This window comes from Beta vulgaris, chromosome 8 (assembly GCF_026745355.1).
Source record: "Beta vulgaris subsp. vulgaris cultivar EL10 chromosome 8, EL10.2, whole genome shotgun sequence".
Lineage (NCBI taxonomy): Eukaryota > Viridiplantae > Streptophyta > Magnoliopsida > Caryophyllales > Amaranthaceae > Beta > Beta vulgaris.
The window spans coordinates 56,469,408-56,485,205 of NC_079209.1; the positions used below are offsets into that span (position 1 = coordinate 56,469,408).

Here is a 15,798-nt window from a genome sequence, read left to right on the forward strand (position 1 = left end):
TTGGTTGGACATTCAAGCTCATGTTTTTTTCAGTTTTCCTTGAGTAGGCCGATAAGATGAGTGATATGAGGATCTGACTAGTCAATACCCATACAATAAAAGTACAAATTATCCTTTTATTTCTCATGTTTGATTCTTATTTGATTTTAAGTAATTTTAATTATTATGTCTTGGTGAGGTTTTCATTCACAATGCATATCAAGAAATAGTGATCTTAATTGCTTTCTATTATGGGAAAATCAATAAAAAAAACAAGGACTTATTGATGAATTTACTGTCAATAATTTAAGTTTTATCCTTAACATATATACAATAATATAAGTGAAAGTATTGGGTCAGACCGTCTGACCCAATAGCTTCCGTCGGACGGGCCTGGCCATCAAAAACGCGCGGGCTTTCTTTTTTTTTCATATTTGTTTTGTTGATCAGCAGTTTTGTTTATTTTTAGAAAAAACATATAACGGTTATTAGGTCATTATCTATTTTCGATTCTGAAACTGTTTTTTGGATTTCTACTTGATTCTCGCTAGTTTTAAAACTGATTCTTCTTCATTTCAAAGAAACCGATATATTATTTACTGATTATTTCTCGAATTTTTCTGCTCCTCTGCTTCTCTGCTGTTGAAACTTAGCGTGTTTTTTTTGTTCGTAATTCATTACGTTTGCATCGCAAATATGGTGAAGAGGATTAGAAATGATGATTCTAGGTATAATTTCGTTTGTTTTTGCTGCAAATTTTTTTTTGTTTTCAAAATTTGAGCGTTTTTGTTGTTGTAATTGTAATGTAGCCCGAAGTCGAAGAAGGTGAAGAGTCTTGCATCTTCAGGAAAAATTTTGGCACTGTCTACTGCTGGGAAGAAGAAAGAGAAAGATGGTGATTATGATCCAAGGTAGATTTCAAGTTCTTAGAGTAGTTTAGATATTTTTTTTTTCTATTTTTGAATGTTTTCAGTTTATCAGAGTATTTATTTCATGTTTTTAGGGTTTGTGTTTCAGTTTTTGTTGTTTTATACACATGTTTTCAGTTGTTGTTGTTTTTCAGTTGATATTTATAAATTCTTTCAGTTGATTATAATATTCTTTCAGTTGCTACTTGTATTCTTTTAGTTGATGTTGTTTTCAGTTGATATTTATATTCCTTCAGTTGATTCTTGTATTGTTTCAGTTGATTCTAGTATTGTTTTAGTTGCTTCTTATATTCTTTCAGTTGATTTTGTTTAGTTTCATTTAGACATTTCTACCTTTCTTTTGTTGTTTTTTAATTTGTTTTTGTTTACTTTTTTTAAAAAAATAAAGATGTAACTGAGAAATGAAGTAGTGTAACTGAAAAATGAAGTAGTGTAACTGAAACAATGTAAATTTTAACTGAATATTTTTAGTCTAATTGGAAAACAATGAAATAAAGAGTCATTATACTAAATGAAGTAGTAAGAAGACCAACTGAAAAGAAAATAAGTCTAGCTGAAAACTAAATAAGTCTAACTGAATCTGTCTAACTGAAGAGCAAATAAGTCTAACTGAAGAGCAAATAAGTCTAAGTGAAGAGTTAATAAGTCTAACTGAAAACTAAATAAGTGTAACTGAAAACTAAATAAGTCTAACTGAATCAGTCTAACTGAAGAGTAAATAAGTCTAACTGAAGAGAAAATAAGTCTAACTGAAGTGTAAATAAGTCTAACTGAAGAGTTAATAAGTCTAACTGAAAACTAAATTACTCTAACTGAACACTTAATAAGTCTAACTGAATCAGTCTAACTGAATCAGTCTAACTGAAGAGTAAATAAGTCTAACGGAAGAGTAAATAAGTCTAACTGAAGCGTAAATTAGTGTAACTAAAGAGTTAATAAGTCCAACTGAAAACTAAATTACTCTAACTGAACACTTAATAAGTCTAATTGAAAACTAAATAAGTCTAACTGAAATCTAAATAAGTCTAACTGAAAACTAAATAAGCCTAACTGAAAACTAAATAAGTCTATCTGAAGCACTATATAGACTAGCTGACAAAGGGAGAAGTCTATCTGAAAAACAAACAAGTCATCTGAAGCACTATATAGACTAGCTGAAAAACGAACAAGTCTATCTGAAGCACTTTATATACTAGCTGAAAAACGAACAAGTCTATCTGAAGCACTTTATATACTAGCTGAAAAACGAACAAGTCTATCTGAAGCACTATATTGACTAGCTGATAAAAGAAACAAGTCTAACTGAAGCAATGTAAATTTTCAATGAAAATTTTAAGTGTAATTGGAATAGAATGAAATGAAAGAATAATTATACTAAATGAAATAATAAGGACTAGCTAATAAACAACAAGTTTAAGTGAAGCACAATAATGAAGTTACTTTGAATGACTGTAGAGACTAGCTGAGAAACAAACAAGTCTAACTGAAGCACTATATAGACTATCTGAAAAACAAACAAGTCTAACTGAAGCACTATATAGACTAGCTGAAAAATAAACAAGTCTAACTGAAGCACTATATAGACTATCTGAAAAACAAACAAGTCTAACTGAAGCACTATGTAGACTAGCTGAAAAATAAACAAGGCTACTTGAAGCACAACAAATACTAGCTGAAAAATAAAGAAGTTACTTTGAAGGACTGTAAAGACTAACTGAAAAATAACTAGTCTAACTGAAGCACAATCTATATAAGCTGAAATGCAAACAAGTCTAACTGAAGCACTATATAGACTATCTGAAACACAAAGAAGTCTAACTGAAGCATATATAGACTACCTTAAAAATAATCTAGGCTATTGTTTCAGTTGATGGTGGTCTGCTTTTAGTTGATGTTGGTATTTTTTCAGTTGATCTTTGTATTTTTTCAGTTGATGCTGTTTTTTTTTCAGTTAGTTTTATTGTTTGATTAAACTTTCTTTCTTTCAGATGTGATAAATCCTTGTCTAAGAAGAAAGGCAAATCTGATTTATCACCAATCAAGTTTTCATTTTCAAGATCTAATCCCGATCAACAGAAAGACACATTTGATAGATCGTATGTTTTTTTCATTATTCTCCTTTTATATTATATGATTGTGTTTTTTTTTATGTTTTAAAGTTATTTTTGTTCACTTTTGTTAGGAATTTCACTGAGCAAGAAATAAAGTCAATTAATCTACAAGTATTGTCAGACTATTCCCATTTAAATGAAGTGGTTAGTAATTTGAGTGATGAGCAAAAAAGAGACATTAGGGATATTGGGTTTGGGAGTCTCTTAGATATTAGGATAAAGAAGTTTTGTCCTAATCTGAATTTGGAGGTGTTGTTAAATTACAATGCATCTGGAATGATGTTTTCAACAAAGAATGGTAAACTGATTTTTAATAAGTTTACCATTAGTGATGTTTTGGGGTTACCTGTGTCAGATAGAGCAGTAGAGGTTATAGATGATGACGCCTTTAGGAGGAAAGGTAGTCAGATAGAGGCTGGAAGTGCCAGGAAGGATTGGCATAGGTTTCTTGGTATTTCTGATCCCAAGAAGGTATATATTGGTAGAAAAATTGGGATGATTTGTTTAAGAAATATGAATTTCGGGGATGATTTCAAGAAGTTATTTGTTATCTTTTCGTTGTCCAAGCTTCTATGTCCTATAGCTGATTTAGGGCCTGTGCTGAAATGTGCCAAGAGTTTAGAAGATGCATCTGCAATTTCAAGTTATGACTGGTGTGGATATATATTGAGAAGTCTTTGTGCTGCTGTTTTGGACTGTCATCAGTCTATTATGATTAAGAAGATTGAGCTTGGACAGAAGAAAGTATCATTCAAGCTTCGGGATGCGTCAGCGCTTTGACTCTTGCTGTTATTCACAACTTCAAGTGTCGTAATCTGGATTATTCAAATGTCAGTAAGCCATTTATCAGTTATTGGCAGGATGAGAAAGGATTTGACTGATGTTGTGAAGCAGTTTGAGATCAACATGGATTTTATTCTGCCGGTGAAGCGTAAAAAAAGAAGGTTGAGTTTAAAACTCCCAGTGTTAGTGTTGCTAGTAGGAAGTCTGGTTATCCTATAATTAAGGTGGTTGAGGGTCCATCACCTTCAACTAGGCAGCTTATCATGGATCTTCCTCATAGTTTGATGACTGATGAGGAAATAGATGCTCTTGATGTTCCTGTGAGTTTCATTTATCTTATGTTTTTATTTTTTTTACTCTTGAACTCTAAGTGAAGACTGTTGACCTCTAACTGAAATAATGTCAGTTCTAGCTGAAGAGCAAATAAGTCTAACTTAAAAGTAAAGAAGTGTAACTTAGAAATAAAGAAGTCTAACTGAAACTATGTAACTGAAGAGTTAATAAGTCTAACTGAAAATTATATTAGTCTAACTGAAAACTTAATAAGTCTAACTGAGAAGTAAATAAGTCTAGCTGAGAAGTAAATAAGTCTAACTGAAAATTAAAGAAGTCTAACTGAAGCGTACATAAGTCTAACTGAAAACTAAAAAGTCTAACTGAAGAGTACATAAGTCTAACTGAAGAGTACATAAGTCTAACTGAAAAGTAAATAAGTCTAACTGAAAACTAAATAAGTCTATCTGGAAACTAAATTAGTGTAACTGAAAACTAAATAAGTTTATTTATATTTCATTTAAGTTTTCATTTGATAGTTTGATTCTTTCAGATGGTCCTTATATTTTTGTTTATGTTGTTTCTTGTCATCATCATATTGATTTGTTTGTTTATTCTATTTTGCTCTTTTAATTGAAGGAATATGTGAAGAACATGCACAAGTTGAAGAGGAATGCGCTTGCATTCTGTCAAGTGAATTTGGAGATTGCCCAGAATATTCGGGAGGAAGGCGAGAAGCTGTCTCAAGACAGTATTTCTCTGGATGATAGTGAAGTATTTAACCCAGATTTTCTGAGTCAAATTGACGACATATGCAAGCGTCATTTGGAAGCGAAAGACAGTGCAAACAAAGTTGATCCTACAATTTCACTATTGGTGAAGCGGCCTGTTGAATTGGAGTTTGGAAGAATTGAAAATGTTCCTGATTTGGATTCTGGTGTTCATGGAGTTGATTTGAAAGAAGGAAGTAAGTTCCTTTCATTATATTATTTTCATGTTGTAGTTTTGTAATCTGGTTGGAATAAAAATTTTAGACTCTAAGTGAAAGAAATGTTTAACTGAAGAATTGAAATAGCTAACTTTGATACTCTAACTGAAAGAATAAAATGACCAACTGAAAACTTTGACAGTCTAACTGAAATAATATGAACACCAGCTGAAAATGAGATGAATACTAAATGAATTTTTTCAATTCACTTAAGTTTTCATTTGATTGCTGGATTTTTTCAGTTTATTTTTTTTTTCATCTGTTGGAAACATTGTTTCAGTTTATGTGTATTTAGTTGTTTTTTTATGTTTTGAATGAAGATGATGAAAAAGAAGGAGAGGAGGATGAGAAGAAGATGAATGATGATGATGATCAGCATAAAGAAGATGATGATGATGATGATGATGATGATGATGTGATGATAAGGATCACCAGAATTATAATGAAACAAAGGATGATGATGCTGATGATAATGGTGATCCTGGTCTTCAAGGAGATGAAGACAAAGGAGTAGATAAGGATGCTGGCCTTCATGGAGATGAAGACAAAGGAGGAGATAATGGTGATCCTGGTCTTCAAGGAGATGAAGACAAAGTAGGAGATAAGGATGTTGGTCTTCATGGAGATGGAGAGGAAGGTGGAAGTAAGTTCTTCTTATTGTATTGTTTTAGTTTGCTTAAATGAAAAAGTTAAATAGCTAACTGAAAGAATAAGAAGACTGGCAATGCTGATAATGATTGTGGTTTTCAAGGAGATAAAGAGGAAGGAGGAAATAAGGAGTTGGATGCTGGGGTTCATGCAGAAGGAGAGAAAGGAGGAAGTAAGTTTCTTTCATGTTATTCCTAATTGAAAGAATTCAAAGACCAACTGAAAAATGTGATGCTCTAAAGGAAATAATATCTTATAAATAGCAACTGAAATACTGTTTTAGTTTGTAACAATATGAAAACGAACTGAAAAATAAATAGGAAGGAAGCACTATAAAGATTACCTGAACAATAACTGATGAAGTATTATAAAGTGTAGTTGAAAATGATTGTAATGGTATCAAATAAAAGAATAATTATAGTAAATGAAATAAATTAAGGACCAACTGAAAAGAAAATAAGTCTAACTGAAAACTAAATAAGTCTAACTGAAAAGTATATCAACTGAAAATTAAATTAGTCTAACTGAATCAGTCTAACTGAAGAGCAAATAAGTCTAACTGAAGAGCAAATACGTCTAACTGAAGAGGTAATAAGTCTAACTGAAAACTAAATAAGTCTAACTGAAACTTAAGTTAGTCTAACTGAAGAGTAAATAAGTCTAACTGAAGAGAAAATAAGTCTAACTGAAGTGTAAATAAGCCTAACTGAAGAGTTAATAAGTCTAACTGAAAACTAAATTACTCTAACTGAACACTTAATAAGTCTAACTTAATCAGTCTAACTGAAGAGTAAATAAGTCTAACGGAAGAGTAAATAAGTCTAACTGAAGTATTATAAAGACAAGCTGAAAAAATAAACAAGTCTAACTGAAGGACTATAAAGACTACCTGAACAATAAACAAGTCAAACTGAAAGAATATTCAGACCAACTGAAAATTTTGATACTCTAACTGAAATAGTCTTAATACCAACTGAATATCATATAAATATCAAATGAAACTTTTTATATTTATATTTTTATTGTTTTTTGTTTTTGAATTAAGATGTTGAGAAAGAACAACCAAAGGAAGCTGATAGGAAGAGGAGGAATGCTGATGATGATCAAGTCAAAGGGGCTAAGGATAAGGATAAGTGTAAAATTTCTACACACGTCCCTACTCGCACCGTTGCTGGTATTGATATTGTTGATCTTCGTACTCCAACTCCTCCTCCTCCTCCTCCTCCTCCTGTTGTTGAAGCTGTTGAGAATGTATATAGCAGAAAGTCTTGGAGAGTTGATTCTTCTGCTAAAAGGAAAAACATTGCGGATTTCGATGCCCCTTCATTCCAACTATTAACTCCTAGTCCTGTTGTTGAGGATCTTCCAGACAGTGCAGAGAGTGATGAGGGTGTTGGAAGTTCAATTCCAATCGTCACTCCAGTAAATGTAAAATATCCTCGAGTAAGTATAGTTTTAGTTTCTGTTTTAATTTGTTTATTTTTCTGTTTCAGTTAGTGTATGTTTCTTGTCATTTAGTATATCTTTTATTTCAGTTAGTGTATGTTTGTTTGTTGTTAGTTAGTATCAGTTTATGTTTGACTTAGTGTAAGTTTCATGTCAGTTAGTGTTTGTTTTTTGTCAGTTAGTATTATGTTATGTTTCAGTTAGTGTATCTTTCTTGTCAGTTAGTGTAGAGAGTGATGAGGGTGTTGGAAGTTCAATTCCAATCGTCACTCCAGTAAATGTAAAATATCCTCGAGTAAGTATAATTTTAGTTTCTATTTTAATTTGTTTATTTTTCTGTTTTAGTTAGTGTATGTTTCTTGTCAGTTAGTGTTTGTTTTTTGTCAGTTAGTATTATGTTATGTTTCAGTTAGTGTATCTTTCTTGTCAGTTAGTAATTGTTTAATTTTCATTTGGTTTATGTTTCTTGTCATTTAGTATCTGTTTGTATTTTCAGTTAGTGTATGTTTATCTTTCAGTTAGTATATCTGTCATCCTTTTTTAATATTTTAATTGAATGCAGGGTGATGGCTCTTATTCTGATCAATCATCATACAAATCCTACAAACCTCAGAAACAATCAAAGTCAGAAATCCCTTCAACACCTGAATTATTGAAGGGGTGGGACTATGACCCTACTTCAGAGAAAGTTGGGAAATTGTGAGGGTTAAGGAACCGGGTGATGATTATGACGATGAAGGTTTGGAGGACCTCATTGATAGGATTGCTGATCAAGGAGTTGGTTCATCTTCTGACAAGGGTAAAAGAAGAGATGAGAAGGAAGCTGGTGATGTTTCATCTTCTACCCTGGATTGCATGCTGTTCCTGTCAACAACCATGGCATAATATTGTCGAAGTTTGCAAATTATAATAAATATTTGAGTGATCTGTCTCCTGACCAGAGGTTGCTGGTTGATTATCTATTTTACAATGAGTATGAAGATGTTGCATATATGTCATTGGATACAGATTCTGAGGAAGTGAAGATGAAAAATGACATTATGCAAAGTGAACTAACAAGTGATCTCATTGTGGATTTTGATAATCCTCATAGCAACTATGCGGTTCAGTTGTACAAGTTCGACTTAATTAGCATGCCTCGTCAAGGTTGGCTGACAAGTGGAGTTATTGACGGATGCGCCTTCATGTTCAATAGGCAAGAAGAGGAATCACCTTCTGCAACAAGGAGATTCTGGTTTAATATTATGCCTTTTGTAAGTGTTGTTATTGCTTAGTTTTATATGTTTGTTTTCATTTGGTCATATTATTTTGTCAGTTGGTCATCTTCTTTGTTTTCAGTTTGTCATGTTATGTTTTTCAGTTGGTCATATTATGTTTTCAGTCTAATAAAAAGTAAATAAGTGTAACTGACACTAAATAAGTGTAACTGAAAACTTAATAAGTCTAGCTGAATAATAAATAAGTGTAACTGAAAAATAATGAAGTCTAACTGAAAACTAAATAAGTCTAAGTGAAAACTAAATGAGTCTAACTGAAAAGTAAATTACTCTAACTGAGAAGTAAATAAGTCTAACTGAAAACTTAATGAGTCTAACTGAAAACTTAATGAGTCTAACTGAAAACTTAATAAGTCTAACTGAAAACTTAATGAGTCTTACTGAAAACTTAATAAGTCTAACTGAAAACTAAATGAGTCTAACTGAGAAGTAAATAAGTCTCACTGAACATGTAATGAGTCTCACTGAGAACTTAATGAGTCTAACTGAAAACTTAATGAGTCTAACTGAAAACTTAATGAGTCTAACTGAAAACTAAATAAGTCTAACTGAAAAGTAAATAAATCTAACTGACATTTTAAAAAGTCTAACTGAAAACTAAACTTAATGTTTCAGTTTGTCATTATATCTATTTTCTTTTGTTGTAGAACTATATCAATTGGTTGTGTGCTGAGAAGGTAAAAAAGGTTCAGTTTGAGAGTGAGATTGCTGAAAATGAGATTATTTTGAAGAACCTGGAGGGCACGTAGTATGATCAGAAGTTTAAGGAATGGGAAGAAAACAAGAAAAAGCTTATTACAAAAGATGATGATTTATTCTACAAGAAATGTAAGGAAGCTATTTCTTCATGGGTGAAATCATTTCCACGGAATGATATTCGAGAAGCTGAACTGGTTAGTTGTATTATTGTTAACCATTTTTTTATTTGTTCAGTTAGTGTAATTTTCTCTTTCAGTTAGTGTATGTTACTTGTCAGTTAGTCCTAGTTTATGTTTTCAGTTAGTGTATGTTTTTAGTTCAGCTAGTGTTTTTAGTATTTCATTTTGTTTTTTGTTCTCTGTCAGGTAGACTTATTGCTTTTGCATCTTATGTTTATCTTCCAGATTTTTGTTCCTGTTCACAAGGATGATCATTATACTGTCTTGGTGCTGAACAAGAAAGCAAAAAGGATTGAAAATATTGACAATCGTACAGACATGAAGGACATTGATAGATATAAGCATGAGGAATTTAACGGTCTTACATACTTTGTACGTACCTTTTTATGAGCATTTGTATTTTTTTTTTGTTCCATTTTATTACTTGTTTTTTAATTGTTGTTTTTTTTTTTTGATCTTCAAATGCAGTGTCGTGCTTTTGATTCTTTTATGCAAGAGACTATGAGATGTCGTGATTTTGATCGTCTCCACCATTGGCAAACATCAACTCTTTACTTCCCTTGGAGAAGCAAGGACAACAATTTTGATTGTGGTGTCTATGCAATCAAACCATGGAGCTGTTATGACGGTCAAATACTAACCATGCTGCACTTGTTGACCTGAAAAGGGTATGATTACTTTATTGTTTTTAGGGAGTATATTTCTTGTTACATTTCTGTTTTTGAAAGTTTTTTAATAGAAAAAGGTATGATAGCCAGTTAGTGAAGGACTTGAAAGACTAGCTGAAAAACAAAGATGTCTAACTGAAGCACTATAAAGACTAGCTGAGAAATAATGAAGTCTAACTGAAGCAGTGAAAGACTAGCTTAGAAATAAACAAGTCTAACTGAAACATAATAAATACTAGCTGAAAAACAATCAAGTCTAACTGAAACACAATCATTACTAGCTGAAAGCATTATAAGGACTACCTGAAAAACAATGAAGCAGTATAAAGACTAGTTGATGTTGTTGTTTATTTTCAGTTAGTTTTATTTTGTAATTGTTACATTTTTGAACCTTTTTTAATAGTTTTGATTTTTTTATTTTTTAGGCAGCCACCAAAAACCTTGAGCGGTGTAGGCTTGCTCTTCGTCTTGTGGACCATCCTTTAAACAAACTGAGAGAGAAAGTGAAGCATGACTGTTATGTTTGGTATGCAAAGAAACCTGAACTGATGGCAAGACAGAAGATAAGGAAGGATAAAGAGGTTGTTCTAGATAAATTAGCATTTAATCGATCAAAGAAGACGAATAGAAAAGAAGCATACATTTTACGGCGAAGGAGGGATCATGAGGCGAAAGTAGAAGATGTGTTGAATAATAATTTTGGAGACAAAGTGAAAATAGAGCAACTGTTGAAATTCATTATTCTTAGGTGCCAAACTTTTTTTTATTATTATTATAATGTACAGTAGAAATAGAAACCATTGAATTTTGCAATGTACAGTACAAATAGCACAGAATCATTTTACATTTTATATCTGTGTTCTTTAATGAATTGTACATTTACACTTACTTTGAATGGAATACATTTGTGTAAAAATGAAGTTGTTTGAAAATTAATTGGAAAAATACAAATACCAACTGAAAAATCTATCTCATAATAATAAGTGTATGACATATATTTGTAAATATAAATTTTAAGTCTAACTTATACACTGTAAATAGTAGCTGAAAAACAAACAAGTCTAACTGAAGAGTTCTTAAGTCTAACTGAAAAATAAACAAGTCTAACTGAAGCTCTATAAACACTAGCTGAAAAATAAAGAAGTCTAGCTGAAGCACAATTAATACTAGCTGAAAAATAAATAAGTCTGACTGAAGGAAATTTAACACTAGCTGAAAACTACACAAGTCTAACTGAAGCGTAATTAATAGAAGCTGAAAATCAAATAAGTCTAACTGAAGCAGAAATATACACAAGTCTAATTGAAGCACAATTAATACAAGCTGAAAAATAAATAAGTCTAACTGAAGCATCATTAAGACTAGCTGAAAAAGACACAAGTCTAACTGAAGCAGTATAAAGATAAGCTGAGAAATAAATAAGTCTAACTGAAGCATCATTAAGACTAGCTGAAAAAGACACAAGTCTAACTGAAGCAGTATAAAGATAAGCCGAGAAATAAATTAGTCTAACTGAAGCAGAATTAACACTAGCTGAAAAATATACAAGTCTAACTGAAACTCAATTAATATAAGCTTAAAAGTAAACAGTCTAAGTGAAGCACTAGAAACACTAGCTGAGAAATAAGCAAGTCTAACTGAAGGACAATAAATACTAATATTACTGAATTTCGAGTAGCTTAGGAATAAACAAGTGTAAATTTCAATACAATTACTGAGTGGAATACAATTGAAAACTAATATTATTTGAACACTATTCAACTTGAGGTACATTTGGGGTTTTTGTTCCATATTCGTTCGGATGCCTTGTCTTCATTTTACGCTTTTCAAAATGTCCTTTTACTCTCTTGTTTCCCTTTGGTGGTCTTCCTTTTGTCTTTATCACCTCAGGATTTTCAACTGTTTGTCTTCGTAGTTCTTCATCTTCGTTTCTTGTTGTTTTTGTTGATACGTCTTGAAAACTTCTTTCACTGATTTGTATAATTCCTTCAACGACTTGTCACATAATGTTCTTGCATCCTCATTTGATTGACATATTGACACTAGGTTGTAGAAATTCTTGGTTATTGCATGTCTCCATGGTGTCCACAACTGTGCATTTTGGCTTTGGTCCTTGTCTGCTTTAATAAATGTTTCTTAGTCAATTAGTTCATTTGACTAACTAAATTTTTCAGATAGCTTATAAATTCTTTCAGGTGGTGTGTTAATTGTTTCAGTTAGTTAAGTGTTAAACCCCACACCCCCAAAACCCACCACTAATATCCCCCTCCCACACACAACAAAACCCCAATTAATGTTCTGGTAGTAACATTAATTTATCAGTTAGTTATAGTAATGTTTCAGCTGGAGCCTTTTTTTTTTCAGTTCACTAATTAAATCTTTCAGGTGATCAGTTAATTGTTTCAGTTGGAGTCTTCAGTTTTTCAGTTAGTTGCTTTCATTTGTCAGTTAGTCATATTGATTTATTTCACTAACCTTGAACATTCTCCCATACTGCTGACTTTGCAAGTCTTGTCCATCTCTTAAGGATATATTGTTGTGGTATTTGAAATATGCTGAACATGTGCATGACCCTTATTATGTGAAAGCAAAGCATCCCCGTCTCTGTGAAGCATTGACATGAGCACACTAATTCTGTTGTGCCTCATCGTATGCTACTGTATGTGAATTGCTGAAATCTTCTTCTGGTGAGACTTCAAACAACTTCAGCTGTGAGTTTTCTGTTGCAAATGCTCGTAAAAATGATGCCATTGCCCACTCATACTCTGTTTCAAAGTCATTATACAGTGCTAGTGTGTATACATCAGCTGCATGTTTCAGAAGCTTTGATTTGGATTTGACGGCTTTGGGACGTTCAGTTCTGTTCCGGAAGTTGTCACTAGTTTCATTGCTTCTCCATCTTTTCAGTTCTCAAATATATGATGAATTCAAACAGGTTTGTTGTTGCTTTTGCATTGAATGATATTGCCTTATTTGTGACTTCACTTCTTTGTGATGATAAGATTCCAGCTGAAAACATATCCCTGTTTAATGCGGTGCACCACTTGTGTCTCTGATCATATACTTGCTCGAACCATTCCTTTTTCTCGTGTCCATACAATTCCATCATTTTCGCCCACAATTCTTCAAAGCCTGATTCATTTTGACACCCCATCAAACAGTTCTTGAACATGTTCTTGAAGTCTTCATTGGTCTTGAGGGATCCGAAGTGGCTTACAAAGTTCTTCTCTATATGCCAAAGGCAAAGCCTATGTCTTGTATTTGGGAAAACCTGTTTTAAGATAGTACATATTATGCTAGAAATCACTTTCATTTGAATGCTTGTGAATCTAATTGAAAAGGTAAAGAAATAATATGAAGACCAACTGAAAAATTAAGAAGTCTAACTGAAAACAGTGTAAATGCTAACTGAAAATTTCATTAGACAAAAAGAAGTAATATGAAGCCCAAATCAAAACTAAATGAGTCTAACTGATAACTAAATAAGTCTAACTGAAAAGTAAATATGTCTAACTGAAAAGTAAATAAGTGTAACTGACAACTAAATAAGTCTAACTGAAAATTAACTAAGTCTACCTGAATAATCAATACGTCTAACTGAAATAGTGGAAATAAATGAGTCTAACTGAAAACTCAATGAGTCTAACTGACAACTAAATGAGTCTAACTGAAAACTAAATAAGTCTAACTGAAAACTCAATGAGTCTAACTGACAACTAAATTAGTCTAACTGAAAACTAAATAAGTCTAACTGAAAACTCAATGAGTCTAACTGACAACCAAACGAGTCTAACTGAAAACTAAATTCGTCTAACTGAAAACTCAATGAGTCTAACTGAAAAGTAAATTAGTCTAACTGAGAAGTAAATTAGTCTAACTAAAAAGTAAATAAGGCTATCTGAAAAATTAATGAGTCTAAATGAAAACTAAATAGGTCTAACTGAATTATAAATAAGTCTAACTGAATTATAAATAAGTCTAACTGAATTATAAATAATTAACTCAAACTGAAGACTAAATAATTCTAACTGAAAACTAAATAATTCTAACTGAAAAATACCTTTTCAATTGCATTGCCCATTGCCTTATCTTGATCAGTGAAAATTGTCTTTGGCTCTTGTTGGCACATTGCTCTCTTGAATGTTTCTAGTAGCCATTCAAAGCTCTCTTCCTTTTCATTAGTTATGAAAGCACATGCAAACATTGTTGTTTTCCAATGGCAATTTATGCCAACAAATGGTGCACATATCAGTCCATATTTGTTTGTCCTATATGTTGTGTCAAATATCATAACATCTCCATATGCTTTAAGTCCTCCAACATCATTGAATCTCGCCAAAAGTAGCTGACAATGTTGTTATGTTCCCCAAATTTCAGCCTGTAGAAGAATGCAGGATCATCATCCGCTCTTTGCTGAAGTAAGTCCAACACACTCTGCATATCCTTTCCTTCAACCAATCTTGTTCTGTACTGTGTGATATAGTTTAGATGGTCCCTTTTTGTGTGGCCCACTACTTCTTCTGATCCAGCCTCATGACACAAAAAGTTGTATGCATGCATTGGCTTTATGCCAGATTCAACCATTGTTTGTATTAGTTGTCCTTTTTGTTCAGTTATCTTCCTTTCTGATTTCAGATGATGTATTTCTTGTTGTATTACCAACTCATGGTTGTGCTGCAACTCATGAGCTACTACAACAAAGTCTTCACCAGGTTTTTCTTGCTTAAATCTGACCATGGCTTTGCATGCTGTTCTTGTTTCATTGACTACTCTTTCCTTTCTTTTGTTGGTTGGCTGCTCAACATCTGGTATCTGAACAGGTTTTTCTTGTTGTGTGTCTTTTTCTTTTTGTTCTGTTATTTTGTTTGTTGATTTTGAGCCTCCTTCCTTTGAGCAAACCAAGTAGAATTCGTATATTGAATTATCAATTCTCCTCCTCCTTAGAGTTTGTTTCCTAATACTAAATCCTAATGCTCTTGAGTGTGCTTGATACAAGTTGTAACCATCTTTGTGATCTGTAACATGTCTCCCTATTAAATGCTACTGATATTTTCGTCATTGATGTACTTGAGATATTCATGTTCAGCTGTTGAGTTCATCGTCAAAAAATTAGGACACTAACTTAAAGAACAAAAGCATTAACTGAAAACTAAACAAGTGTAGCTGAGAATGATTGTAATAGTATCAAATGAAAGAATAATTATACTAAATGAAATAAATTAAGGACCAACTGAAAAGAAAATAAGTCTAACTGAAAACTAAATAAGTCTAACTGAAAACTGAATCAGTCTAACTGAAAACTAAATTAGTGTGAAAACTAAATAAGTCTAACTGAAAACTAAATAAGTCTAACTGAAGAGTTAAAAAGTCTAACTGAAAACTAAATAAGTCTAACTGAAAACTAAATTAGTCTAAATGAATCAGTCTAACTGAAGAGCAAATAAGGCTAACTGAAAAGAAAATAAGTCTAACTGAAGAGTTAATAAGTCTAACTGAAAACTAAATAAGTCTAACTGAAAACTAAATTAGTCTAATTGAATCAGTCTAACTGAAGAGTAAATAAGTCTAACTGAGAGAAAATAAGTCTAACTGAAGTGTAAATAAGTCTAACTGAAGAGTTAATAAGTCTAACTGAAAACTAAATTACTCTAACTGAACACTTAATAAGTCAACTGAATAGTCTAACTGAAGAGTAATAAGTCTAACTGAAAACTAAATTACTCTAACTGAACACTTAATAAGTCAACTGAATCAGTCTAACTGAAGAGTAAATAAGTCTAACTGAAGTGTAAATAAGTCTAACTGAAGCGAAAATAAG

At 31.9% G+C, this 15,798-nt stretch overlaps 3 protein-coding genes across 8 annotated transcripts; 2 read left to right on the plus strand and 1 right to left on the minus strand.

Annotated features, from left to right (window-relative positions):
- Positions 1-352: 352 nt before the first annotated feature.
- On the plus strand, positions 353-5,722 carry LOC130589791 (uncharacterized). 6 transcript variants are annotated; one of them, XM_057391371.1, is made up of 4 exons: positions 354-890; positions 2,897-3,004; positions 4,715-5,042; positions 5,384-5,714. In XM_057391371.1, exons 3-4 carry the CDS (start codon positions 4,730-4,732, stop codon positions 5,575-5,577), a joined length of 507 nt encoding a protein of 168 aa, XP_057247354.1. In that variant the 5' UTR covers positions 354-890; positions 2,897-3,004; positions 4,715-4,729; the 3' UTR covers positions 5,578-5,714. The 6 variants fall into 6 exon arrangements, 4 of the variants coding, with proteins under 4 accessions (XP_057247355.1, XP_057247354.1, XP_057247353.1 ...); XR_008967455.1 differs by lacking the exons at positions 4,715-5,042; positions 5,384-5,714 and adding an exon at positions 3,091-3,328 and having other exon boundaries at positions 353-890; XM_057391372.1 differs by lacking the exon at positions 2,897-3,004 and having other exon boundaries at positions 353-890; positions 5,384-5,720.
- On the plus strand, positions 5,671-9,975 carry LOC130589946 (uncharacterized). The gene is made up of 6 exons (XM_057391604.1): positions 5,671-5,706; positions 7,654-7,658; positions 7,841-8,036; positions 9,184-9,327; positions 9,538-9,684; positions 9,781-9,975. The coding sequence occupies exons 1-6, from the start codon at positions 5,671-5,673 to the stop codon at positions 9,973-9,975; spliced, it is 723 nt and encodes a 240-aa protein (XP_057247587.1).
- Positions 9,976-12,864: 2,889 nt separating this feature from the next.
- LOC130589947 (protein FAR1-RELATED SEQUENCE 5-like) lies at positions 12,865-14,282 on the minus strand. The gene is made up of 2 exons (XM_057391605.1): positions 14,041-14,282; positions 12,865-13,251 (listed from the first exon to the last, which is right to left on the minus strand). Exons 1-2 carry the CDS (start codon positions 14,269-14,271, stop codon positions 12,865-12,867), a joined length of 618 nt encoding a protein of 205 aa, XP_057247588.1. The 5' UTR covers positions 14,272-14,282.
- Positions 14,283-15,798: the final 1,516 nt, after the last annotated feature.